The sequence below is a fragment of the Actinia tenebrosa genome, unplaced genomic scaffold (assembly GCF_029948245.1).
Source record: "Actinia tenebrosa isolate PJP-AT-01 unplaced genomic scaffold, QUT_ActTen_1.0 PGA_scaffold17__23_contigs__length_9995812, whole genome shotgun sequence".
Classification (NCBI taxonomy): domain Eukaryota; kingdom Metazoa; phylum Cnidaria; class Anthozoa; order Actiniaria; family Actiniidae; genus Actinia; species Actinia tenebrosa.
Genome location: NW_028292577.1, coordinates 7814532 through 7841211, shown reverse-complemented (window position 1 = coordinate 7841211; position 26680 = coordinate 7814532). Strand labels below are relative to the sequence as shown.

The 26680-nt window shown below is 38.5% G+C and overlaps 3 protein-coding genes and 1 non-coding gene across 4 annotated transcripts; 2 read left to right on the top strand and 2 right to left on the bottom strand.

The window, feature by feature from the left end:
* The first annotated feature begins 41 nt into the window (after positions 1-41).
* Positions 42-11800, top strand: LOC116291229 (uncharacterized). Its single transcript, XM_089031539.1, has 9 exons — positions 42-142; positions 283-358; positions 602-645; positions 1090-1141; positions 1218-1312; positions 6866-6909; positions 7165-7311; positions 9585-9683; positions 10111-11800. The coding sequence occupies exons 1-9, from the start codon at positions 46-48 to the stop codon at positions 10219-10221; spliced, it is 765 nt and encodes a 254-aa protein (XP_088887665.1). The 5' UTR covers positions 42-45; the 3' UTR covers positions 10222-11800.
* Positions 7563-9170, bottom strand: LOC116291228 (CD2 antigen cytoplasmic tail-binding protein 2). Its single transcript, XM_031698369.2, has one exon. The coding sequence runs from the start codon at positions 9096-9098 to the stop codon at positions 8070-8072; it is 1029 nt and encodes a 342-aa protein (XP_031554229.2). The 5' UTR covers positions 9099-9170; the 3' UTR covers positions 7563-8069.
* Positions 11801-12306: 506 nt separating the features above from the next.
* On the top strand, positions 12307-22200 carry LOC116291152 (uncharacterized). The gene is made up of 11 exons (XR_016120022.1): positions 12307-12528; positions 14738-15123; positions 15828-16084; positions 16919-17119; positions 17775-18120; positions 18640-18678; positions 18762-18806; positions 19615-19665; positions 19882-19938; positions 20398-20460; positions 20836-22200. It is a non-coding gene; the product is annotated as an uncharacterized LOC116291152 (transcript).
* On the bottom strand, positions 21669-25351 carry LOC116291168 (ras guanine nucleotide exchange factor Y-like). The gene is made up of 4 exons (XM_031698296.2): positions 25016-25351; positions 24033-24161; positions 22659-22783; positions 21669-22038 (listed from the first exon to the last, which is right to left on the bottom strand). The coding sequence occupies exons 1-4, from the start codon at positions 25349-25351 to the stop codon at positions 21669-21671; spliced, it is 960 nt and encodes a 319-aa protein (XP_031554156.2).
* Positions 25352-26680: the final 1329 nt, after the last annotated feature.

Genomic DNA, 26680 nt, shown 5'->3' with positions numbered 1-26680 from the left:
CCGAGGGTTTCGGGTTCTTGTCAGCGGCTTTTAAACAAATCCAAAATGGAGGACGAAAAGAACACATCTCAAACAGCGACAAAAGAAAATAAAAAATCTCGTAAAAGAAAAAGTAATATCCAAAGTGGAATTAAAGATCAAGGTAGTAATGGATGCAAAATCTTTCTGTGTAAATTAAGGATATTTTTTACCAATTTATTCTCAAAAAATCTAATAGTTTCAAAAGATTTCTATTCTTGACATGTGCTCTGATCTAAGACCCGCGATTTTTAATTTCAACAGATAATGATATTATTGGTTGTTTACAAGAGATTTCGAAGTGTTTTGGAGTAGGAGGATTGTATTCCAGCAAGAAAAGGTACATAACTTTGTCATACCTCATCCGGATTATCAGCTATTTATACCGATTCTTATTTTTCTTCATAAACTATAAAATTATTAACCTATTCTTCGTTTGCAAATAGCCGCCATGTTGGAAGAATTTGACAAAAGATTTTTCAACATGGCGAACATCCCTTTTGTTATTGTGCTCTCTTGGGATTGATTGCAAACTAAGAATTGACCAGCGTATAATTATGCGTTCTTTACTTAAATTTTCCAGGAAGATAGAAACACATAAAGAAACATTACCAATGCTGAATGAAGGTGAATCCATTCCTAATACAATCGAATGAAGATTACACCAATGATGCTAATGTGAATGACGACACTGATAATAATAGTAACATATATTGAAGAAATCGAGAAAATGCTTGCACTTGCTCTGTGCAGTTACAAAGCACATATGAGTTGGCAGAACATGAGAGAAGTGTTAGGAGAAGCACAAGGTATAGTAGAGTGTTTCTCAACACTTCTCAAGTGTTCTGCCAATCCCAAGTGCTTTATAACTGTGCTTTATAACAGCACGGCAATCAAGTTTTTTTTTTTTTAAATGAAATACAAATTTTGTTGTGCTACCTATGGAATTGGTGCACAATGCTATGCGTACCCCCCCCCCCCCCACACACACACACACACACATCAGGTACTCACTATAACGCCTAAGTTATGATCACATTGTTCTAACAAATATAATAAAATTTGTTGTAGCATGGGTTGACCAGGATCTGATTAAGAATCTCAGTAAAGAAGAGAAGAAAAGGTATGCAAGTGGCAAGCTGAGAATTAAATCATATATAATAATGCATGGACATATTGACATTTTGTTTCTACTTCAGATATGCTAAAGAAATGTCACCTATTGCAATTAAAAATCTCATGAATTTAAGAAAAGTGATAACACTTTTTAATCAAGGTGGTATCAAGTCAAGAGGTGAGAATATTCATGGAGTGGATTTAGTACTTAGATCTTATTAACCAAGCGGGAGGTCTGTACGGGATAATCTTGACCGAGGTCTGTACCCGACCGAGGTCAAGATTATCCCATACAGACCGACCAAGCTCAGTTGATAAGAGTTTTATTATATGACCACTTTTCATTGAAAAGGACAAAATGTTTTCGCCGTAAGATTAATATGCGATCGGACCGGTTAATACTGGAGAATCTAGACCAGTCTGCGATGCGATCTATCCAATCAGATTGCTCGATTTGCTAGTGTCCAGGCTCTAAGATTCACGGTCAGATAATAAAGTAAATTAGTAACCATACTACAACTATTTGATGTCTTACATGTTGTGATTGGAGAAATCCCTAGCAAGGAAGACAGTTATAGGAAGCCATTCTATGGCAGGTTTTACTACACTTCTCAGTAGGGTTTACCATGACAGAAGTTTTTGCCTAAGTTTTCAATTGTCGGTGAAATTTATATGTCATTAAGGGCAACATCACTGATAATAATCATACCCAGCCTTTATTGTCAGTGAACATGCAACCACCTGTGCATAAAAGTATTGATGAAAAGGTAAATTATACACCGTGAAAAGATGAAAAAACTTACTGACGTTTCGGACGCTAGTCCTTCGTCGGAGTAAAAGAGAAAGAAGTGGTAGAAAGGAGTGTATATATGATAGAATAAGACAAAAGAAACCAATGAGAGCAAGGTAGGCAAGGAAACAAAAACAAACAATCAAAAGACAAAAGAAAAGGTTAGTTGAAAATAAAGCGTTCATTAATCCCGTTGGGACTAAGAGTGCCCAATAGGTGAATAAGCCGCATTTCTTTGGTCTTGCGACAATCATTGTTGCCGTTAAGCAAAGAAAGACCGAAAACAATGAAGTCAGAAAGAGAATGGTTAGCTAGATTAAAATGGCGGGAAACTGGTTTGGTGGGATCGTTATTGCGAATATCATAAAGATGATTGCAAATGCGATCACCAAGACGGCGGCCAGTCTCGCCCACATACAAAAGATTACAGCGGGTACATTTAATACAATATACAACATTAGAAGTGGTACAAACAAAATGGTCAGTGATTTTAATAGTTGATTTAGGACCGACAACAGAAGTGTGAGAGGCTATGTGAGGACAAGTATAACAACGTTTACGAGAACAGCGAAAAGTACCAGGTTCTTTGTTAGAGGGAAGAACTCCCTTGACCAAGAAAGAACGGAGATTACGATCACGTTTATAGGAAAAGAGAGGGCGGTTGTTGAAAATAGCAGAAGTGCGAGTATCAGAGTCAAGCAGAGAAAAGTTGCGGTTAACAATGGGTTTAATGGAAATGTTAATAGGATGATACGTAAGAGTGAAAGGAATGCGGTCATTATAGGGACGAGTGTGAGGAGTGAGAGCGGTGGTACGATCAATAGTAGAAACTTTACGAATGGCGCGATCAATAACATGAGCAGGATAATTACGCTTAAGGAAGAAGGAACGCATCTCAGAACATTTAACAGAAAAATCAAGATCATCACTACACAAACGACGAAGACGAAGAAATTGCGAGAACGGAATAGCGTTAAGAGTGTGCTTAGGATGAGAAGACGAGTAGAGTAAATAAGAATGAGAGTCAGTAGGTTTGTAATGGACACTAGTGCTAAGACGGTCGTCATTAACACTAAGCAAGATGTCAAGGAAAGTGACTGATGTTTCACTAACCTCCCACGTAAAGTCTAAGGCAGGGTGAAAAGAGTTAACAAAAGAGATGAAAGAATCTAAGTCATTACGCGAACAAGAAGTAGCGCCAATACAATCATCAATATACCGTCCAAAAAACTCAGGTTTAGGTCCATTACTAATCGCGCTCTTAGTATTTTTAATGATTTTCGCTTTCCTGATAACTCTTCTAAGCTTTTGTTTACTATGGATGTCAAATCTTTGTATACTGTTATTCCTAATGATGAGGGCCTTCGTGCTCTTCAGCATTTTTTCGATCTTCGTCCTGTCCTCGAGCCCAGCACTCCCACTTTGTTACGCTTAGCTGAACTTGTTCTTACTCTTAATTGTTTTTCTTTCGGTGATCGGTATTATCGGCAGGTAAACGGTGTTGCTATGGGTACTAAGATGGGCCCTAGTTATGCCAATTTGTTTGTTGGTTATGTCGAAAACCTTGTTTTTCAACAATATAATGGACCTAAACCTGAGTTTTTTGGACGGTATATTGATGATTGTATTGGCGCTACTTCTTGTTCGCGTAATGACTTAGATTCTTTCATCTCTTTTGTTAACTCTTTTCACCCTGCCTTAGACTTTACGTGGGAGGTTAGTGAAACATCAGTCACTTTCCTTGACATCTTGCTTAGTGTTAATGACGACCGTCTTAGCACTAGTGTCCATTACAAACCTACTGACTCTCATTCTTATTTACTCTACTCGTCTTCTCATCCTAAGCACACTCTTAACGCTATTCCGTTCTCGCAATTTCTTCGTCTTCGTCGTTTGTGTAGTGATGATCTTGATTTTTCTGTTAAATGTTCTGAGATGCGTTCCTTCTTCCTTAAGCGTAATTATCCTGCTCATGTTATTGATCGCGCCATTCGTAAAGTTTCTACTATTGATCGTACCACCGCTCTCACTCCTCACACTCGTCCCTATAATGACCGCATTCCTTTCACTCTTACGTATCATCCTATTAACATTTCCATTAAACCCATTGTTAACCGCAACTTTTCTCTGCTTGACTCTGATACTCGCACTTCTGCTATTTTCAACAACCGCCCTCTCTTTTCCTATAAACGTGATCGTAATCTCCGTTCTTTCTTGGTCAAGGGAGTTCTTCCCTCTAACAAAGAACCTGGTACTTTTCGCTGTTCTCGTAAACGTTGTTATACTTGTCCTCACATAGCCTCTCACACTTCTGTTGTCGGTCCTAAATCAACTATTAAAATCACTGACCATTTTGTTTGTACCACTTCTAATGTTGTATATTGTATTAAATGTACCCGCTGTAATCTTTTGTATGTGGGCGAGACTGGCCGCCGTCTTGGTGATCGCATTTGCAATCATCTTTATGATATTCGCAATAACGATCCCACCAAACCAGTTTCCCGCCATTTTAATCTAGCTAACCATTCTCTTTCTGACTTCATTGTTTTCGGTCTTTCTTTGCTTAACGGCAACAATGATTGTCGCAAGACCAAAGAAATGCGGCTTATTCACCTATTGGGCACTCTTAGTCCCAACGGGATTAATGAACGCTTTATTTTCAACTAACCTTTTCTTTTGTCTTTTGATTGTTTGTTTTTGTTTCCTTGCCTACCTTGCTCTCATTGGTTTCTTTTGTCTTATTCTATCATATATACACTCCTTTCTACCACTTCTTTCTCTTTTACTCCGACGAAGGACTAGCGTCCGAAACGTCAGTAAGTTTTTTCATCTTTTCACGGTGTATAATTTACCTTTTCATCATTACTGTTTCATTAGAAACACCGACGCAGCTCACACTAGTTTTTAGCTAGTTATATCTTTGCATTACTAATCGCGCTCTTAGTATTTTTAATGATTTTCGCTTTCCTGATAACTCTTCTAAGCTTTTGTTTACTATGGATGTCAAATCTTTGTATACTGTTATTCCTAATGATGAGGGCCTTCGTGCTCTTCAGCATTTTTTCGATCTTCGTCCTGTCCTCGAGCCCAGCACTCCCACTTTGTTACGCTTAGCTGAACTTGTTCTTACTCTTAATTGTTTTTCTTTCGGTGATCGGTATTATCGGCAGGTAAACGGTGTTGCTATGGGTACTAAGATGGGCCCTAGTTATGCCAATTTGTTTGTTGGTTATGTCGAAAACCTTGTTTTTCAACAATATAATGGACCTAAACCTGAGTTTTTTGGACGGTATATTGATGATTGTATTGGCGCTACTTCTTGTTCGCGTAATGACTTAGATTCTTTCATCTCTTTTGTTAACTCTTTTCACCCTGCCTTAGACTTTACGTGGGAGGTTAGTGAAACATCAGTCACTTTCCTTGACATCTTGCTTAGTGTTAATGACGACCGTCTTAGCACTAGTGTCCATTACAAACCTACTGACTCTCATTCTTATTTACTCTACTCGTCTTCTCATCCTAAGCACACTCTTAACGCTATTCCGTTCTCGCAATTTCTTCGTCTTCGTCGTTTGTGTAGTGATGATCTTGATTTTTCTGTTAAATGTTCTGAGATGCGTTCCTTCTTCCTTAAGCGTAATTATCCTGCTCATGTTATTGATCGCGCCATTCGTAAAGTTTCTACTATTGATCGTACCACCGCTCTCACTCCTCACACTCGTCCCTATAATGACCGCATTCCTTTCACTCTTACGTATCATCCTATTAACATTTCCATTAAACCCATTGTTAACCGCAACTTTTCTCTGCTTGACTCTGATACTCGCACTTCTGCTATTTTCAACAACCGCCCTCTCTTTTCCTATAAACGTGATCGTAATCTCCGTTCTTTCTTGGTCAAGGGAGTTCTTCCCTCTAACAAAGAACCTGGTACTTTTCGCTGTTCTCGTAAACGTTGTTATACTTGTCCTCACATAGCCTCTCACACTTCTGTTGTCGGTCCTAAATCAACTATTAAAATCACTGACCATTTTGTTTGTACCACTTCTAATGTTGTATATTGTATTAAATGTACCCGCTGTAATCTTTTGTATGTGGGCGAGACTGGCCGCCGTCTTGGTGATCGCATTTGCAATCATCTTTATGATATTCGCAATAACGATCCCACCAAACCAGTTTCCCGCCATTTTAATCTAGCTAACCATTCTCTTTCTGACTTCATTGTTTTCGGTCTTTCTTTGCTTAACGGCAACAATGATTGTCGCAAGACCAAAGAAATGCGGCTTATTCACCTATTGGGCACTCTTAGTCCCAACGGGATTAATGAACGCTTTATTTTCAACTAACCTTTTCTTTTGTCTTTTGATTGTTTGTTTTTGTTTCCTTGCCTACCTTGCTCTCATTGGTTTCTTTTGTCTTATTCTATCATATATACACTCCTTTCTACCACTTCTTTCTCTTTTACTCCGACGAAGGACTAGCGTCCGAAACGTCAGTAAGTTTTTTCATCTTTTCACGGTGTATAATTTACCTTTTCATCATTACTGTTTCATTAGAAACACCGACGCAGCTCACACTAGTTTTTAGCTAGTTATATCTTTGCATAAAAGTATGCCAATTTCACTGGTCATACTTTGGCATGTTGCACTGTAAATGCTTTTGAGGTTGCCCCTGACATTATACCCTTTTCACTGACAAAATTTTTGTCACGCCAAACTCAGCTGAGAAGCATAATAACAGGTGCATGCTGAAAAACATTTTTTCTTATACGAAAACTGCTCTAGCATGGTGACTGCATTACAATCTTTATGTAGCTATTTACTTGCCTGTCCCCCTTGGAGAAGAAATAAAGAAAAACATACTTACTGTATACATTTTACTATTATACTTTTTACTGTAATGTTTTTTTTAGTTTTTAATAACACCTTTGATATATTGCAGATAGAAAACAAGTTAAAGATCTTGCAATGGATTACCTTTTAAAGGTATGTTCCTCCTTGCCATAAAGTAAAGTGACAACCAGTTACAACACTGTTATTGTGCCACAATTTTGGACAAATTTGTTGGGATTTCTTTAGGATTCCCATTTTCTTCGTGTTTCAATGACATCTCTGTCACTTCTCTCCCCTCTCTCTCCCCGTACATTGTTGTCCCAGTTAACAAAATTGCAATTGAAACCTTTGGAAAAATACATTTTGGAGGGGAAGGGTTAGATTATGGATTTTTGTTTGTTTTCTTAGGACCTCACAACTAACCCTTCACTACCAATTCCTGAGAGATATTGTGAAATGGGTTTATGGAAACAAATAATGCAAGTAAACCAACATGTCTGGAGGTTAATGGAGTCACTTGAGGAACAGGATGTAGGTTCAAATGATTGTGAAAAGGTAAGGATGCCTGTCAATAAGAGTTAAATACAGTCAACTCTGACTCATCTCGCATAGTTACAGTATGTGTAAAATCTTAAGATAAATAAACATGTATGCTTGCTTCGAATGCTATGTCTGGCTTTCAGACTATAGTAAACTCCCTTCATGCATCAGACAGAAGAGTCACCCAAATTTATATGAAGATCATACAGTAAATCTGGTATATTTGCAAACTCTAATTACATTATTACCTATAATTACCACTCAAATTAGTCATCCATTCAACTGTTATTCATGTTATTCCCATATTTCTGTATAAAACTGCTGATGCAACGTGTATCAATAAGAAGTGAAACCCTGTAAGCTATCACAACTATTGCATCAATTCTGCATGTATACTTAGTAACTGAGTTCTCAACCCCCTAAATGTAGTTTTGTATGGGCCTTTTTTTAATAAATGTTAAATATCCACTTGTAAGCTATTTATAGATATGCCATAACATGGACATATTTTAGGATGTCCAATAGAGACAGACTCGCATTGCATAACTTTAATTAATCGCAGGAAATTCATTGTTGTGGCCAGGAAAGTGTCAATTTGTCATTTTTTTTTCTGGTTCAATGAATGTCATAATTCAATTTTAATATTACAATTGTGATGTTGAAATCATATATCAGCATATGGTCTGACCAGTGTAGTGGCGTTTATGATCATGCATATAAAGATGAGCAGTAGCTATTGTAACTCAGAAAGTTCCTAATTATAGCAAATATCTTCATGTATAAAGCTCAAAGTCAATTCTTTTAGAGCTATAAAACTGTCCCACAGGTTCCTCATGCTTGTCTGCCAACTTGCGCACCAAAACACCATCTTTAAAATAACCTTGTTCAGCCCAGTCCTGCATTGCAGACGATGAGAAGGGCCCAAATATATCGGCATTTTTAGAATCATCCCATTTATACTGCCAGTATACCTCATTGTCATCTGCAACATCTTTGCTCCCTGAGGAAGAATTTTGTGGCTTCTCCTCACCTTTACCTTCAGAATGACGATATGCAGCCTCCAATTCATCATCATCATCTAACTTTTTTGCTTCTTCAGCTACCTTTTTCAGTTTATACTGCAACTTTTCATAAGTGTCCTGATAAATACCGAAATCTCCATACTGCAAGAGAGTGTCTGCAAGTTCTGTTAAACTTAGCAGTTGTTTTTTGTTTTCCTCGTTATCTTTTGGTTCACTAGCTTCTTGTTTTTGCTTTTTGGCCTTGAGCTTTGCAGATGCAGAAGACAACTTTGCCTTCCCCCCAAGCCGTCTTATAGCACTCAAAATAGTCTCTCCTGGTTTAAGGATCGCAACAATCTTTTGCAAATACTCTGCAGTATTTATTTCACTAGCATCCTCAAATTGATCAGACGATTCCATCTTTTCATCTGTAGTCTTGATGTTTTTCTCTTTAACTTTCCCCCAGTCAATACTATCCAGCCAGTCATCTCTTATCTCTTTTTCCTTCTTGAGGAAATAATTCCCCTCCGAATCAAAGTAGCCATCTTCCATCTCCTCCTTCAAGTTAAAAGGTGTTATTTTAATCTCTCCATCGTGGTCTATAGTTGAATCTTCTTGTCCTTCGACGTCGTCTTCTGTCAAGACGTAAGAATCCTTCTTCAGTTTGTTGTCTTCGTTATCATCCTCTTCGTCGCTGTCTAGCGAATGTTTAGCTTTAAAACGCTTAGCTGAATCTTCATCCTCCATTTCTTCACTCTGGTTGGGCTCATCTTCTCCAAAACGAACTTTTCTTTTTGACATTTCGATTTTATTTCATACAAAGTACGATTTTACACAAACCTCGTGGAACTAAAACAACATGGCCGACGTAGAGGAAGGATGCGATGATTTCTAAGCTGAGTTCTAATTGGTTTAAGAGCGCGCTGCAAAAGAACCAATCAGATGGCTTGTTATATTCTAGGCATTTTCTTTCTTTCTATCTTTTTTTCCCTTTCCTTTCCTTTCCTTTCCTTTCCTTTCCTTTCCTTTCCTTTCCTTTCCTTTCCTTTCATTTCCTTTCTGTATCATTATATTATTGATTCGTACCTTTGATTTTTGCATTAATTTCTTTCCAATGTTTTGAGCATAAGCAATATTAAGACAATACATCAGATATTTTTTTAGTTGTGTGTGGATCTTCTTACTTTCTTCAAAAAACTATTATTTATGTTATATTTATTTTATTACTTTTATTACTTTATTGGCCCAGCCTAAAAAATGTTTTTTTTAATTTTATTTTATTTGAAGACCGAGAATTCTGCTGAAAAACCAAAGAAAAGTTTTCGGGATTTCTACATGGAGATGATCACCTCAAACTTTTCTGATGACTTAGATAAATTAAGAAAGGTACAACAAAGATCTCGTTGGAAAAAGATGCAGATTTTATTGCTTTTCATTGTCAATGTTTGTTGAAGCTTCTTAAATAATAATCACCTTAATCAAGCATTTTCCACTCTTCCCATTTCCTATTTTATTTCCCATTTTACCTCTTCAGGACCCTTAGCTATTCAGGACCCTGGTACAGTAACACCCCCTCCCATAATTTATTCCAATTGGAATCCGGCGGAAGAAGAGCCTCTCCGTTGAATCCACTGTTAATCCCATTATCATCATCATCATCATCATCATTGTTATTATTATCATTATTATTATTATTATTATTATTATTATTATTAAAACTCCACTGACTATTTAAAAATTCTATTCATTCTAAAAAATCGTTCTCAGATTTAATTGCATACAACTGTAATCAATCCTGTCTCTTCTATTTCAGGATCCAAGCCTTGATCACAAAAAGGTTAGCATACTGATTGATTGTTTGGAGACAGGGAAAGATATATGGTCAGATGTTGAGAAAGAACTACTGCAATCTCTTGAGAATTGATCAAACCAAGATTAATTTTGAGTTATAAGAAGAAGAAAAATGTTGTTAGTTGCAAAATAAGGAGAAAGCTTGTCATGATCAACACCAATGATTTATATTTAAAAATCAAATACCCCCTTTTTAGTTTAATATTTTAGGATCGGAGACCAAAATCTTTTGGGAGAAAAGCAATATCTGACAAGAAATTGTCATTTTCATTGTCCTTTCAAACGTATCCTCCCCCATCACCTCTTGATAGACCCCTTGCATGTGATGTCAAAGCAGCTCGATCTGGGGGACAAAACAAAAGAATTCCAGTCTCCTGAGAATTGAAGAACATCTTTTCTATTTCCTTCTCCCATTCTCATACCTTCTCCCCCTTCCCTTTCTTCTTCTTCTATCATTTTCCTTTTTCCACGGTCCTCCCCCCTTTCCTCTTCTTCCCAGACTATCGACTGCATGACCTTATATCACAAGGCATAATTACAGTTTTGGCTCAGTTTAGTCTTGACCCTTCTTTAATCTCATCCGCATATCCTTCAACGTTTTGTCCTGGTAATTGATACTGCGCTAATGCTCGTTCAGTTTTTAATCCCCCGATTAGTTTTTTAATTAGTGGAGACGAGATGACGGTGCCCGCCGCTTGAGGTGTGCTTCGAAGAGGTTATCCGTGGGGTTTACTATCTCATAATTCATCCGCGGCGAGTCAGTAGTGGGAGATAGCTGAAATAGTGAGCACAGATACCTCGCCCGTTTAATATCAAAGCTTATCCATTCTTGAAAAAGAGTGTATGATTCTCCTACCAGGACATACAAGTCTATATTGGCGTTCTTCCAAGCGCGTCTAGCGTGTGAAAATTATGGCCAACTCGGAGATAATATGAATTTATTTTATATGGCTTATAAATTTTTTTTACTGTTCAGTTTATCATTTTAATACCTCAGTATCCAATGGCGATTTAAGCTCTCGTGAAGGCAAACTGCGTTGACAGATTTTTTTGCAGCATTTGATGTCTTATCATTTATTTGTTGAATTTTCCTGCTGACGCCTCTTCAATGGCAAGCGAGTAAGCATTACGCATCATGGCAGCTGAAAACTTGGACAAACAGACGTTTTCTACAGCATCACGGCTTATCATCTGCATAGTTGAATGCAGTACTTGTCCGATGTTCTCCCGAGGCGCTGTTAAACCTTTTAACATTAAAAAACTTTATCTGGTGTGTGTAAAAGCGCGCGATAAGAGTTTAGTTTCACGATGAATCGCAGCATGTAGCATACCTGTACTGGAATTTATTGGCCAGAAATTTCCAAGAAAAGTTAACTAAGGCTTACTACTTAACTGGAACTTGCGTCGCGAGACAGGATTTACAAGACTGACAAGAGGTAGAATAATGATGTCACTGATGTGATCGTCGTGTTACAAATGATGATCAAGCTGCTGATGAAAAAGATTATGAGATTTGGGGGAAAACATAATGATGGCAAGGGCGGATCCAGGGGGCAAAGGGGGGCTGGAGCCCCCACCCCTTCAGCAGGAAAAAAAACCTGAAGAATTATGCTTTTTTATTGTTTTCCGTTGTTTTGACGGAAGAAACTCAATAAGCCCCCCCCCCCCCCCCCCCCCAACATAATTAGCCCATAACTTTCTGTCTTATTAAATATGATCATAAATGAATTCGATGTTTCGTGTTATTCAGATTGGCTTATAAACGAAAACCATTTGAGAGTCACGATATATATTGCAAGGTTTTCCACGTACAAGTAATCATACACTCGGGGACTGACTTGTGCACGAAGCCGAGTATTTACGAAAGAAGTATCCAACTTCCTCTTGGAAAGTTTTCAAAGTTTTTATTGTTCAACATGTTTATTTTGAAAACTTCAAGTATGGGATACGGAATAGCCATTAAAAGAAGATGAAATAGCAGGTTCAGAAAGAGGAACCTTTATGTAATCGTTTTTCCTTCTCTCTCTCTCTCTCTCTCCGTCGTTTATTCAAAGACTTTCACCACCGTTGTTACATCTCAAAACATTGTTCTAAAACCATCAAGGAGTGACATTTATTAATGGCTCGTCGCTACTGTTGAGTGATGGCTTCCATTAACAGCTGCCAAGGAGTTGCTTTCGCACAACTTGACCTCAAAACACGATCCAAACACATCAGATCGCGTTTCACTGTCATGACATTTGATTTGTTTTCTCTTATCGTTGCACAAACCATAGCTCTCATTGTAAAAGAATGACTCGATTTAATAGAACAAGAATTATGCTCGTTCCTCTTGGACTTCTGTTCAGTTTGGTTTATCACAGGACTTCTGCTGAGAGAGGTTAGTAGAGCTAAATCATACTATAAAGCATACATTAATCCTCTGCAATTTCTTTATCGCTAGAACCCGTGAAAAAAGCTAGAAAAAGTTTGAAAGTTTTGCTGCTGTTTCTTGTGTCGAAAATTCGATTCCTTTCTGTGATTTATTAATGAAATTCAAGATAAAAATTAAGGGAAGTTTAGTTTTAAAACAAGTTGTATTTTGCGTCACGCCAACGCCGGACGAAGTATCCACTCGTTTCATTCATTCGACAAACGAACTCAACGACCTCAAAGCTCAGCATGAGAGAAAGAACTCTGATACGTTAAGTTAAAAGTCATAAAATTGACTAAAAATGCTAAAAATGATTCTTGTCGTCGAGTTTGGCAAGGTTTTCTTCGTGTATCTGAAGCGCTATGCAGCTCTTGAACACCAAACCACATTGACGTCATCATCACATAATCCCATTCTAATATTGAAATAATTGGAAAACCGATAACTTAATTATCCCAAAATGTTTTCTAATAACTGAATAATCTTTTCTATTATCACTTGTACGAATTTTTGGACTAATAAACGTGCACGAAAATGTATGAAAAATGCCACCAAAATCAATTGGTTTATTGTTTTTTCCTCTGTAAGAATGATGAGCATCTCCGCATGTTGGACAGAGTCCATGGCAAGTTAATACCTAGATATAAATCTACTTCAGAAAAACAATCACGTGTAATGACGTCCATTTTTTACTGTGAATCCGCGGCGCTGTTTAATAGGGTGATCTAAGCGCTGGATACTCGGAGCAGCCACAGTAGCTTTTTATAGGTCGATAAAACAAGAAATAGCGGTCTTTATTCCGAATTCTAAGCCAGATATGCTGTATAAAGACTATCAATGACCTTGTCTATAATCACTCAAGAACAGATGTAATCCTTATCTCCCTAAAACATTCGTAATCACGGGATGAGACTGTATCTAGTGGATTCATTAACTGATTTTTGAGCAATTCACCGGCCGAAATATTTTCCACGAGTCCATGGAGGCTTTTCCTTTTTTTCCGCAGGACAATCTATTTCCCCTTCCTTTTTCGCTTACACTCTTGATTGGATTTCGATTCTACGAATGCTCACTGATAGCGTGAAGGCTGAATGTAAGTCTACAGGGTGTACCGCGAAGCTATCAGTGTCGATGCGTCCAAACACGCATATTCAATTGTGCCCTTAATCACGCAGAGCGCTAAGTGGATCTCAAAGTTGACTTATTCCAGCGATAAACTCAGCATAGTATTCCGTTGTAGTATCACTTACCGATTCTTACTGGACAATTGCCTATTATGCTTGCCAACTATCTCGCTTATTTATTGTTTTTAAGTGTGGCTCTAGTCCACTTGTCTCTCCCGTCTTGGGTTTCGGTACTTTATCATCAAAGTAAATATAAAAAGGGAAGTATAATAGCGGTTTCATAAAGTGGCTCTCCTTACACTGGATTCTCTTGTTGCACTGGAATTTAGAAATTGATTGTTGCATGCGGAGTGAGGAAAAACCGACCCGGAGAAAAGTCATCGCTACAAAGTAGAGTATCCCGGAGGGGGAGGGGTACTCTTGCCCATTTAGGGTAGGGATGTGCCGCTGAGCCCTCTGAACCCTGACCCTGTTCCAGAGTAAAATCGCTGAAATTCATACCCTGTTCCAGAGCAAGATCGCTGAAAGTCATACCCTGTTCCGCGGTATTGCGAAAATGGATACCCTGTTCCAGAGAGGAGAGAGCGTGATTTCATATACCCTGTCCCAGAGCGAGCGCGATTTTATATACCCTGTTCCAGAGTAGAATCACTGAAAACCATACCCTGTTTGGCGGCACGTACCCGTATAGCGAATATAGGGGAGTACCTCCCCCCCTCGGGGGATCGAGAGAATAGTCACCGAGTTCGAGAATTTAACATTACGGGTTGCATGCCTTAGTGAGAGCTAGGCAAGCGCTGCTCTCACCGCTTGGCCAATCAATACTAAAAGCCAGAAGTTACCATATAGTTTCGTTTGCCGATATAATTCTAAAACGCAAATCAGTGTCATACAGAACAAGACAGAGAGGATTGCTTGGCGAAATTATTAACGCGACATCACTTCCATCAATAAAGCAAAGTGCCTCTGGCACTGAAATCGTTTAGGTCAATTAGAGCAATTCCCGGTGACCGGCAAATAGCTATCAAATCGCTATTTTTTGTTTTCCTCAGTGACTTTGTGGCCAGAAGGTCAGTACGGGTTACCAAAACCCATCGAAGGATGTCCAAAGTCCAGTCCATTCACGTGGGAAACAGGCTCACTGTTCCAAGACTGTGAAGACACAAATCCTCAAACAAGCAAATCACCAAGCTTCCACTTGGCGGGATATGTCAAGAACGATGTGTTCCAGGAGTTTTGCGTCAAGACGAATACAATCAATGACAGCGCTAACCCCCCCTGGCCTACTGGACAGTACTGTATCTATCAAAAAGGCGAGAAGTGTCCGAGAGGATTGGAGTCAGGGTGGGTTGTTTGGGACGACGAAAGTGAAGTGATAGGAAGAAACAAGAACTCGTGGAATGGAACACTGCCTAAAGGGAAAATACTACTACGATACGTAAGTGTATACCCTACAGATGTTACCATTGAATCCATATGCTTCGCATGATAAAGGCACGGTTCAAATGTTGTGCGCCCCCCAGGCCATGGTAGTGCCAATGAGTCTCTGACGGATGTCACACGCAGAAACGTTTCCTATAACAAAGCTTCGAATTATAAGAAACGCTAACCAATACTGAATAGCGATAGAAAAAAATCGTATTCATTTGTCCAAGAAAAGCATCTTGAGACCTTCACAATTCTCGATACCCCAGGGGCGGATCTAGGAGAGGGGTGCAGGAAAGCGCCCCCCTCCCCTAGATGAGTTTGTAAGTAAAGGGAGCACCCCCTCCTAAAACGAAAATCCTGGAAGGTGTCCCGCCTCCCCTAGAAAAAGTCCTGCGTCCGCAATCCGTCTCTGTACCCTGAAGAAACCCTCTGGATTGTTCTAAGTCAGGGACCGGGTATACAAATTATCACAGATCAAATTGGAATTTATCTCGTTAGGTTTTGCAACTCTAACAAAATGAACGACTTTGAGTTCTGCCGATATCTACCCTGGGCTCCTGAGAGTATGCTTCACTTCGCAATTTGTTTCACAACAGCAAACGCCGCGGGAAAAACCATCTGTCCCCCGCGATATCGGAGAATTTCAAACGATGTCTGACTGTCTGTCTTACTTTATCTGTAATTCCAAGTTTTCTGGTTTTCACCATTGCACAGAAAAATGTACTTTTGCTGTAGCACCAAAGGTAGAAAGACGGAGAAGATCGACCTTCCTCTGTCATCTCCTTTCTTCCTCATAGCATACAGAGATAGTACGTGTCAGCGTGTCCGGGGTGCCATGGCCACTAGGGAGTTTATATACTATGAAACAGAGTACTATACGATGGTGACAAAGAATGATTATGGTGGCGCTTCTCCTTATCAAGTGACGCGGTCAAGATATGGACACACTATTTATTACTGCTATTATAGACGTGAGTATGTACCTGTATATGTATGTGCGCAATATTGTTATCGTGTCTTGAAGATACCAATGCGAAACAAGTATTTTTAATATGCGTTGTCGTTCATGCGCGAGTATGTTTATGTCTCTATCTTCGACACTTCCTTTATTCTTGCCCTTTACTGTCCTCACTCTAGGCGTATCCTCCTTTGACAATCATTATACACCTTATATATTACTTTTATTACAGGCATATGTCTTAAGCGTAAACGGAACCCTTTTGACGCTCCCTTTTTCTTTATCCTAATTACTTCCCTTCCTCCTTTACAGTCATCAAAAGGTCAAAATATAGACACGCGATACGAAGAAATGTTATCAAAATCAGTGTTATCAACTTATCGTTGACGACGTGCCGCCACAGCTTCCCAACTCCTTCACTCTCCCCCACCCACCCCACCCTTCTCGACCTCGATATTAACCCCCGCCCTGCTAGAATAAACGATAATGAATGAGAGCGTGCTCGCGCTGTCATAAGGCCTCGTCCGTGAACTCAAGATCTCGTTTCATTTGTGTAATAAATTCTTCAATACACTTCGCTAAAAGCAGTAGCTTCATGCGTGTCTGAAATTCAAATTCAGTTGACTCAATGCGGCGACCAAATTCTTCCTCGACGTCACACCATTATAGCGTTCATTTGTACCAACTATTTATCTTTATCTTTGTTTAACAGCAAACTACTGTCCTCCTCTTGAACTTCATTAACGGCCGGTCATGTGTATCCTCCTCGTTGTGCCAAATTCTTCCTCGATGTCACACCATTATCGTTCATTTGCACCAACTATTTATCTTTATCTTTGTTTAACAGCAAACTACTGTCCTCCTCTCTCGAGCATCATCAACGGTCATGTTTATCCTCCTCGCTGTTCTCGAGCCAACAGTAATGTTTTTAACGACACGTGTACAGCGCGCTGTAATCCCGGATATGTCCCGCGGGACTCGTTCATACCGGTATCTGTTTGTGGCGAGGACGGACGATGGGATTCCTCTCCAGCAGTTACTTGTCAGCGTAAGTTTAATGGTGGCTATGATTAATATTAATATCATGTAAGATCTTTTCAGCTACAGATCCTTAATGCTTACGCTTTGCATATAGCGTTATAAAATAATTATTAAAGATTTCACTTTCTGATTGGTTGAGGGTGCGTGCTTCATGAAATCAGAGAGCACGTGCGCGCTTTCCGTTGTGTTATTGTTATCCAAAAAAACGGCTATACCGATTTGTATCTTATAAAAGAAATGAAAAACTTGCTTTCTGCACTATGCTATGTGCAGCAAAAGAGACCATGCATTAAGATCTCTTGGTGCAGTTATTACACGGCATGCTAATTCGTCTAATTTGTCTCTTGTGTTGTTGTCTCTCGCGTTTTATAACTGCACAGAACCCACGCGCGCGTTTACTTTCATCCTTCTTTTTCCTCAGTAAATTTTGTATAAACCAACGATTGCTTTTGTTTAATTCTTATTTATACGGCCGTTATTAGCGTCGTCGCTTATCGACAACGCTAAGAATGGCTGCGAAATTCCAAATGTGATTACGCCTAGCCCGATTTATAAATAATCACTTACAAATATCATTAAGAATTGGTTGCGCAAATAAACAATCTTTGTGGTATCAACATAATGTAGCAAAAGACAAGTACGTATGTCATTCATTTTTGCAGCCATCCCAACAACTACATCATCAACTACACGTCAAAACACAACACCAACTACACAAGAACCACACAAAGGTAACACCACTACAACACCTCATCCATCAACTGAATCACAACATCAAACTGGAATCGACAATAGATTAACTACTCCACGACAATCAAACCAAGGCGATCATTCCACCGTGGGGCCCTCTTCTTCCAGTGCCAAGGATAGCGAGGGAGACTTCAGGACTCAAGCCCTCGCTGACGATCAATCGAAGTTGTCATCTGTTGGTCGTATTGTTGCTGGTTCGATCAGTGGTGCTGTTGTTGTGTTTGGTGTAATATTTATCATCTGTGTTTCCCATTGTAGGTAGGTGTTTATATATGAGTAGAGATCGTCTCTCCCTTAATTGATGGTTTTCACGGCCGCCATGTTGGAGGAATCTAACAAAAGATTTGTCATTAGTCTCTTTTGTTATATCATCTAACATGGCCGCCGTGTCTTTTGTAATTATATTCTCTTGGGAATGATTGAAAACCAGCAATTTGAGGGTTGTTCTTCGGGTTCTCCTGTTTTCCTTCGTCCGCAAAACCCAACACGCTAAATTCCATTTCGAAGTCATAGCTATAGCTATAGAGCTTACAGTGTTTTTTGGATTAACTCAGACTGCGAAGTCCCATTTCCACAAACTTGAGCATAGCTGGGACGGATTAGAATTTGAGTAGGGGATTGCCAGTCACCAGTGACTCAATCTGGTCTATAGAGATTGTAAACCAAGAACATTGCGAAGATTATTGAAAATCGTATGCTTAGACGTTCAGAGCCGTTAAGAGGTATGACATGTGGACGTTGGTAATAAAAAACATTGTCCTAAACTTTATTTCGCAGAAGAGAGAGTTCAAAGAAAAAAGAGACGGAAAGAAAGAGGTACGTTTTGTAACTACACATGTCTTCTGCTCTTCACCCGTTAGGACAACGTTTATTAACTGAATAGGTGTATTCCTCAACAGGGCGCTAGACAGATCTAAGTCGTTGGACGAGCTTGTGGCTGGCAGGTATGGCTTCAAGGATATTGATTCCTATAGTTTTATTGTGATAATGTGGCGCACATGATACTTTTAATAATCGATGTTCAATTTATTATTTATTCATTCGCTCTTTAAGTTCTCTTAAATTCCTTTATTTATTCTTTTACTCATACGATACTTCCCTTCTTTTATTTGTCTGTTTGTTTGTTTAGTCATTTGTTTATTCGTTAAATGGAATAATTTGATAAACTGACCATACGAAATCTAGCTGATTTTCTAATCAACCGAGGAATAGACCTCCTTGGCTCTGACGTAATGTTTTCCCTTTTCAGACCACATGTCATTCCCTAGAGTATCATTCCTTTGTTTAACATAAATACAACTTTAAAAAACAATCTTATTCTCAAGAAAATATCATGTGGTCTGAAATGGGAAAATATTACACTCAAGGTAAAGTGTCTATACAAGAGAATATGAACTAAGCTCCCCATCATGAGCACTCTTTGATCCCATTTTTAGAATCTTTGATGCTATTTTTAGAATCTTTGATGCTATTTTTAGAATCATTTATTTGATCGTTTGTTTTTCTGCACGCGCATACTGCACGCGCTCTACCCTGTTTGCTCATGTTTTCTTTTTTTTAGCGTAAGCAAACAGCGTAGAGCGCGCGCAGCATGCGCAAAAAACAAAAACAAACTATAACAAAAGTGATTCTAAAAATAGCATCAAACTGTGCCTATGATGGTTACAAGCATGAATACCAGAGATTCCTTCTCTTAGTTCATTTTCTCTTGATCTACATCATTCTAATTTATTGCTGTTTTTCTTACTATAGAGGGCTTATGCACCGCTCTGTATCAGAAGAGAACCTCATCTACGCAGACCCGTAAGTCATATTCATACACTAACATTCGATTTCTTACGAAGACATAAACATTTCCACGTGAGAGTTGTACGTACATGTCCAACTCTTTCTCATTTCCATTATGACGCGCCAGCTCAAGGACTAATGTTATTCTTGACAATCGGTGTTTGTTCTCTTAGATTTTTAAGGAGAAAAAAATGCTTATCGTAATGATGTATTTCTTTATTCTTTATTTAGCGTCAGTTTTCAAGTCGAATACACGGTAAAAACAGATGAAAATCCTCTATATGAAAGGTACGCATTAATTACTACTTCTTAGCGCAAACTTGAGCTTCCAAGGAACTCGTCTCTGGTACGCCGCAGCCATTTCGGCCTAGCCTCCCGCCACTTTAAAAAAACTTGCTATCGCTATTCACCACCGGAAGTACAGCAGTGGCGCAGCTTAACGGGGTCAAACTGAAAGCATATAAAGTCGCCTCTGGCAGGCACTATACAGTCCAAGTATGAGTTTGAATTAGTAGGGGTTGGTTTGAGAGAAGAGAAGAAAAATCGGAGGGCCGGAAAAACCCTCGGAGTCAGAAATAGAACCAACTAACTCAGCTCACATGGGGCGACTGATATTCGAACCCCGGACCTCAGAGGTGAGACGCGAGCGTTTTACAAAAAGAAGTGCTCCTTCGACGTTCCTGATTTATGACGATGGGGAAATTTGGTATGATAGTGATTAAAAATATATTAATTTATTTTTTTAAGTTACGATTGCTCGACTTTACCAAACCCACCCATCCGAAAGACAGATAACATACTTTATGAAAGGTAAGCGATTTTAGGACGAATCGGAGAAGATTGGTAAAGGAAGCCGTGATGTAAACGTGCTTTTAACGAGCTGCATTCTAACGTTAGTCGATGACAGGCGTATGACTTGACAGTAAAGTGTCAAGCAGCAGTAGTTTAGAATTTTAGGACTCTGGCCTTTGTCTAGAACGGGTAGCTCTAGCATACTCAACATGGTGGAGAACCCGATTCAGCCTCAGGCATAGTGTTACTGACAATGCAAAAGGAGGATAGCTATGGATATAATTCGGTTAACAAGACCAATATATAAGCATTGTGTCAGTAAAAAGGATTTAAATATAGGTGCGTATATCTTCCATCCGATATTCTAAATTGATTATTTTCATTTTTCTTCAGCTTTTCTCCTCTTCTTCCTTCGTTCACGGCGAGGGAACAAAGCCAGCTACCCCCATTTAACTACCAGCCAAAAACATTATGATATTTGTCGAATATGTATGAAACCGCAAGTATGACGATGAAATGTAGTTCATTAGCAAATGACAAATGTGTTGTGAAAAATCGCTTGTTTGTATCGATAAAAGATCTTGGAAGTTCAAGTGTATCATGAAAGAGGATAGTCATGTGACGTATCGAGGCGTGGTTGATATTACTCATATCACGTCACGTTGCAAAGCGTGTGGCTATTGCATTAATCACGTCGGATATGAGGCGCCGTGCTATGATTTCATCACAACATGTCAAGACGTGTTACCTTATTGATGGCTTCATTCGACTCCCACTACCAAGATGCTTCGCGAATTTTCTTTCTGATTTAAATTTGTATTCCCTCATAAGAATAGTAAAACAGTTGGTGCTAATTAACTGAACAAAAGAAAGTGTGCAAGGGAGTCTGGTAGTAGAGGTCAATGACGTCATGATGACGCCATCACAATGACAATGAATGTGTAAATACTTCATCGATTGCTGATTGCCATTTCTCTGTCATTTCTTAAAAATATATTAATATAAGAAGAGTATCCGAGTTCTCGTTTCTGATTGGCTCAGAGGGGAAGCCATTTGATAGTACCCATCGTTACCATACAGTCTATAGCTATGATACGTTTTGTAAATTAAACGAGCTGTTTATTAAATAGGAATATATAAATGTAAAAAAGATTCCCACTGTAAAGAGAAAAATAAAAACTAAAATATGATAATTACAACTGCACGAAACAAACATTTCTAGTAAACTAGTAAAAGAGTTTTTTTTCTTCCGAGTCCGGCTCTTTCTTTTTCGACATCTTGAGATTCTCGTTCACAGAATTCACAGACGCTGAAGTCGTAAGAAATTTAGTGACCGCAGGATGTCGTTCAAAGCAGTAGCCGCGAGCAGCGTTCTTGTAACTCGAGAGCAAGTCTTGTAATTCATGTAGTTTTTGATGGTGAGTTGATTTGGTTTGTTTGACGTCAGAGTAAACGATGTCTTCAATGTAGTTTATTTGAGTCATGACGTCACCTATATATTGCAGTGAGTTTGGACTGTTTTCACAGGCTGTCTTGTGTCGTGAATACAAGGCATGTAGGCTTTCAGATGAAAGTACGATGAGCTTGCGAAGAAGGCTTTAATGAAAAAAAATAAAGGATTCAAGACAAATGTTAGACACATTTCAAAGGCCGCGCACAGAAAATCTATGCGCATGCGCCAATTGCCCTAGAAAACAAATATATATCTTTTTAACCTTTAAGAAACGAACTTATCCTTATTAAAACGATATACTTTTGCATTTGATATTTATTTTTTGAGAAACCTTTGGGATTTTAGTATATATCAAACAAATGGGCTCGTGATGTTACCCATAACCGCTGACGCATTTTTCAGGCTTGTCAAGTCATGTCCCAAGGAACTCAAATGGAATCTGGTACAAACAAACACGAAAGCGGAGCCATGTTTCCCATTAAAATAATTCGAAAGTAAGGGAGATTTTAGTATAATATATGCTGCATCACCATAACCACAGTTGTGTCATATCTTTTGGCAAAGATCATTAATGGATCTTAGTATCTAGGGTTAATCATTTCCCATCAAAAGGAATGGATGACAGAAGTGCACAAAGTAAAAAAGCCTATCACATGCTTCGTTCTTGTATTTTCCCTGCTATGAAGCCCTTTAAAAAGATATCCATGGATACTGATAATAATTTTTTTTAAAGTGATTGTTTTAAAGATTTTTTCTAGTTTACCTTTTGCTTTTTCTTGGTAGTTTTCTCCATGTTTTTAGTAGCCTAGCAACAGGAAAAGCTTGAAGAGCACCAAGTAGGGTCTTGACAGCCTGGTAGTTGTAAAGACTAGCACAGCAGTCGGCAATCTATAGGGAAATTAATAAAAAACTATATTGATGATATTTACGAATTTTTGCTCGTTCTCACTTTTTTCTTCCTTTTTTCCTTCCTTGCTACTTTATCTTCTTCAGTCTTTTATTTCTCAACCAGCTACAATGGCTTCCTTCTCCCAAACCCCTGTTTCCATTTGTTACTATCCCGTTTCTTTTGTTTCCCATTTTCTTTCCTTTCTATTTTCTTTCCTCATTCTTTTTTACTCCTTTTCTCCCGTTACTAAGGAAACTCCGGTTATGGACTGCCTGTGTCCCGGAAGTGTGAGAATGTAACAGTAACAACTTTATTTATTTAATCATTTATCTATGAATATTTTAATGTATATTCTTTTGGAAACACCAGAAGACAAAGCAACCAATATAAAGGAAGAATGCCCTAGATGACTAACGTTATAATACATATCCGCGGTAGGCTAATAAGGGGCATATTCAATTGAATGCTTTATGCAAATTATCTGATTTTGCCGCGTCAAACTGCGTCAATATGTAAATTAGTTAACCAAGTCTAATATCAAGATGGCGGGAGTCAAGGTCGATTCAAAGTGACTGAAAACGCCTTTATGGTTCAGAGAATATTGCAGAGGAATGCCGAACCAGGTAATATACGCAATATCTATTTCTTTTATTGCATGGTGGGTCGATGAGTTAGCTATGAGTTCGTCTGTGTTCAGTGTGTTCACACGTCGAATTTCACAGGTGCCAAAGAAGATAGTTCAGTCAGATTCGGCACGTGTATAAAAAAGCGACGCTAGCTAGAAATATGTCTTACCTCTGCTCGAGAACACAGTGGATCACTTGTTATCGTTTCAACATTTTTTGCCAGTGACCTTTACCCAAAATTCTAGCTCTTGAAATATTCCACCTCAGAAATATTCAAGCGGCCATGTTTCCATGAATCAGTGGTTGGTCATGCGCATACTCAAACCGCTTTTTGTTGACAACCTGTACTTGTTTATTTGCATTTGGGACGCATTTGGGTCAGTTAATTAATATGAAAATGGGGTTTATTCGAGTTTGTATGATAACAGTTCTATACTATGCTTCCATGCTTGGAATGGCAGATATTAGAGTTACGCTCTATTGCCTTCAAACAATTGTTTCAAGATCAGGCATTTGGGTCAATGAAATCAATAGTATGAATCTCTTGAATGAAATGTAATGAGTCAGACTGACCCAAATGCCACAATGGTTTGAAGGCTCGAATATCTGATATTATTCTTACCGCAATGACTTTAGCGATGATTTGTGCCCTAGCAACAGGCTCTTTCTGATCTACCACTTCAGTTGCTATGATACCAGCCAGTCGAGAATGGAAATCTGTCATCCTTGTAACATTAGGCGATAAACATGGCTGTAAAGAAAAAGAAAATAAACAGAAAATAATAATCAGTTAACTGAAATAGCATAGCCAGTCCTCTTTGGACATTATGTATTGAGTGATCACTGATGTGGGCAGAAACAATGCTCCATGGGAGAAAAGCAGGATGCTTCTCTTTTTCTGAGGAGCATTTAAAATGATCTACTATTGAGATAAAGGCTTATAGCATTATTATCAATGAATTCATTTAGCTCAGGCATAATGTTTTCCCATTTCAGAACAAGTGTCATTCTCTTTATAATAATACTCTTTGTTTGAGTTGCATTTATATTCATGTGTCTTCTCATGCGCAACCATTAAACAAAGAAATGATACTGTAGGGAATGACATGTTAAAGAGTTCAACACTCGAGTATCAAGTTCTCTTTTGCTGAAGGTGTGTTCCAGTGAAGATCCATGGAATTTTGAAGTGTCTGTATTATTGAAGTTGTACATTCTTCACTTTATCTTTGATATTTGTGAATATTTTTTATACAAGGCTAAGCCTGGACAAATTAGTCTGTTATCAAGGAACGCAGCAGTGATTTCAATTAATTCGGAACTTTAAAAAGGTCTCTAGCATCATAGAATATTACCGTCATTGATTGCATGATACCAGAATTCACATTATAGCATCAGGTTTCCATATTCCTACTTCATGATGGTAATTGAACTGAGTGGAGTGCAATTTGGTCTGAAAGGATGCGATTAAAAGCTCCTAAGGATGCGATTTGGGAATTAATCGCACTCCTTTGAACCAATGGCATTGTAGGATTTGGTAGTGATTATAAAAAGGATATGATTAATAGCAAAATCATCAACATAACTATCACGAACCAATCAACTCACCTGATGTTGTTTTTTCCATATTCTGTTGATAATCTCCTTCAGGTCTATACTACAAAACATCTCTTTCTCTAACATAGTCAGCTCCTGCGCAAACACAGTCGTATCGATATCCGTCAACCTCGTGGGTACATACTCCTCTACGTCGATCTTAACGACTGGGATGATCTTGTTATTCTTCTTACTACCAAACAGTCTTGGAAATCGTTCCCTCAGGCGTGATTTTACAGACGTTTCTTCAGCCTGAACAGGCTTCGTCTCGTCGTACTGTTTCGAGATACTTAGTTTAGGTGGATGTCGTTCTCTCAGAAAAATTGACAGATCGGTTTTTCTGAACATCGTAAGCATAAAAGTATTTACAGATTTAGCTGAAAAGTTTGTTTTTTTTGAGTTTGTGATTACGTCATAATAGCGTAACTATGTCATAGATTTGAAGTATGACGTCCGCGCGCATGTTATACTACTCCACAATTCTTGTTATTTTTTCTCAAATATTTTCCTAATTAGTCTTTTTTTTGAGTGGATAGCGCAACCCAACACAGCCCTCAAATAAACTACTTTTATTTTTTCTCTTATTTTTGGAATTTTAGGGAAAAAATATATTGTGAACAAAAGGCGAGAACAAAAATTCTCACTTCCAAGGAAACGCTCTGAACTTTGAAACAGCTTAACGTACAGTGTTTTCTGACCTGAAGGATTAAGAGTCAAGTGGTCGTGCATGCGCTCTTAATCATACTCCGTCATATGAAGTAGTTCCGTAGCTTTGGTATCCGGTCGCATTCCATCAAAAGGTTTTTCGTTTTTCTGGTGTTTAAAAGATAGCAGATAATAGCGGTAACCAAACCCTGTTCATCGTCTCGGTGTATGCATGAATGAAGAAAGTGTTGACGGTAAAATGCCAGACGGGCGTTTCTTCCCTCCATTCCTTACTCCCTAGTTGTAACTTCTACTTAGATGTAAGAGAAAAGAGAGAAAACTTGTTTCTTCTTTTTGTTCTCAAACTGCGCGTTGAAACTCGAAGGTTTCGAACTCGAAGAGTCGCCGCACTTCGTGAGCCACGAAACCAAAGAACTCTGTGCGTCATCACTGCTCTTTCACCGCGCGTTACGTACAGGTAACTAAAAGGAAAAGTTCTCTTCTCGAATGGAAATCCCCCCAAAAATTGTTGCGTTTTCAAGTTTTTTTTCTTGACATTTCTATTTATAACGCTACCGTTGAATAAGACAGTTAGTCTAATTTTGGGTCAATACGTCAGTGATAATAGATTATACTCCAAGCTTTTTACTATACCAGAAGGGGCTAATTGACATGTATATGTTTAATGATGCGCGCCGCCTTTTTGACCACGTGATTGCGCCTGGGCAGTGCCTACTTTCATGTTAATTCCATTTTCTCGCGGCGTGCTTTAAATAAGGGATTAGTTATAGTTGTTTTATATCAAGATTAAAAAGCCAAGGTTTACATAAAAGATTTATGATTACCCTCATCATGAAATCTAAGAATAGAAATAAAGTTATATAATTTCAGATTTAGTGGTCGTTTTCGTTTTCGTTCTTTTACAATTTTACATACTAGTAATAATGATGTTGACTTTTCAGTAACGAGCTGGTTTCGATATTCAACCTCCAAATTCTCTTTTTGCATATTATTGTAAAAATATCTTACTTA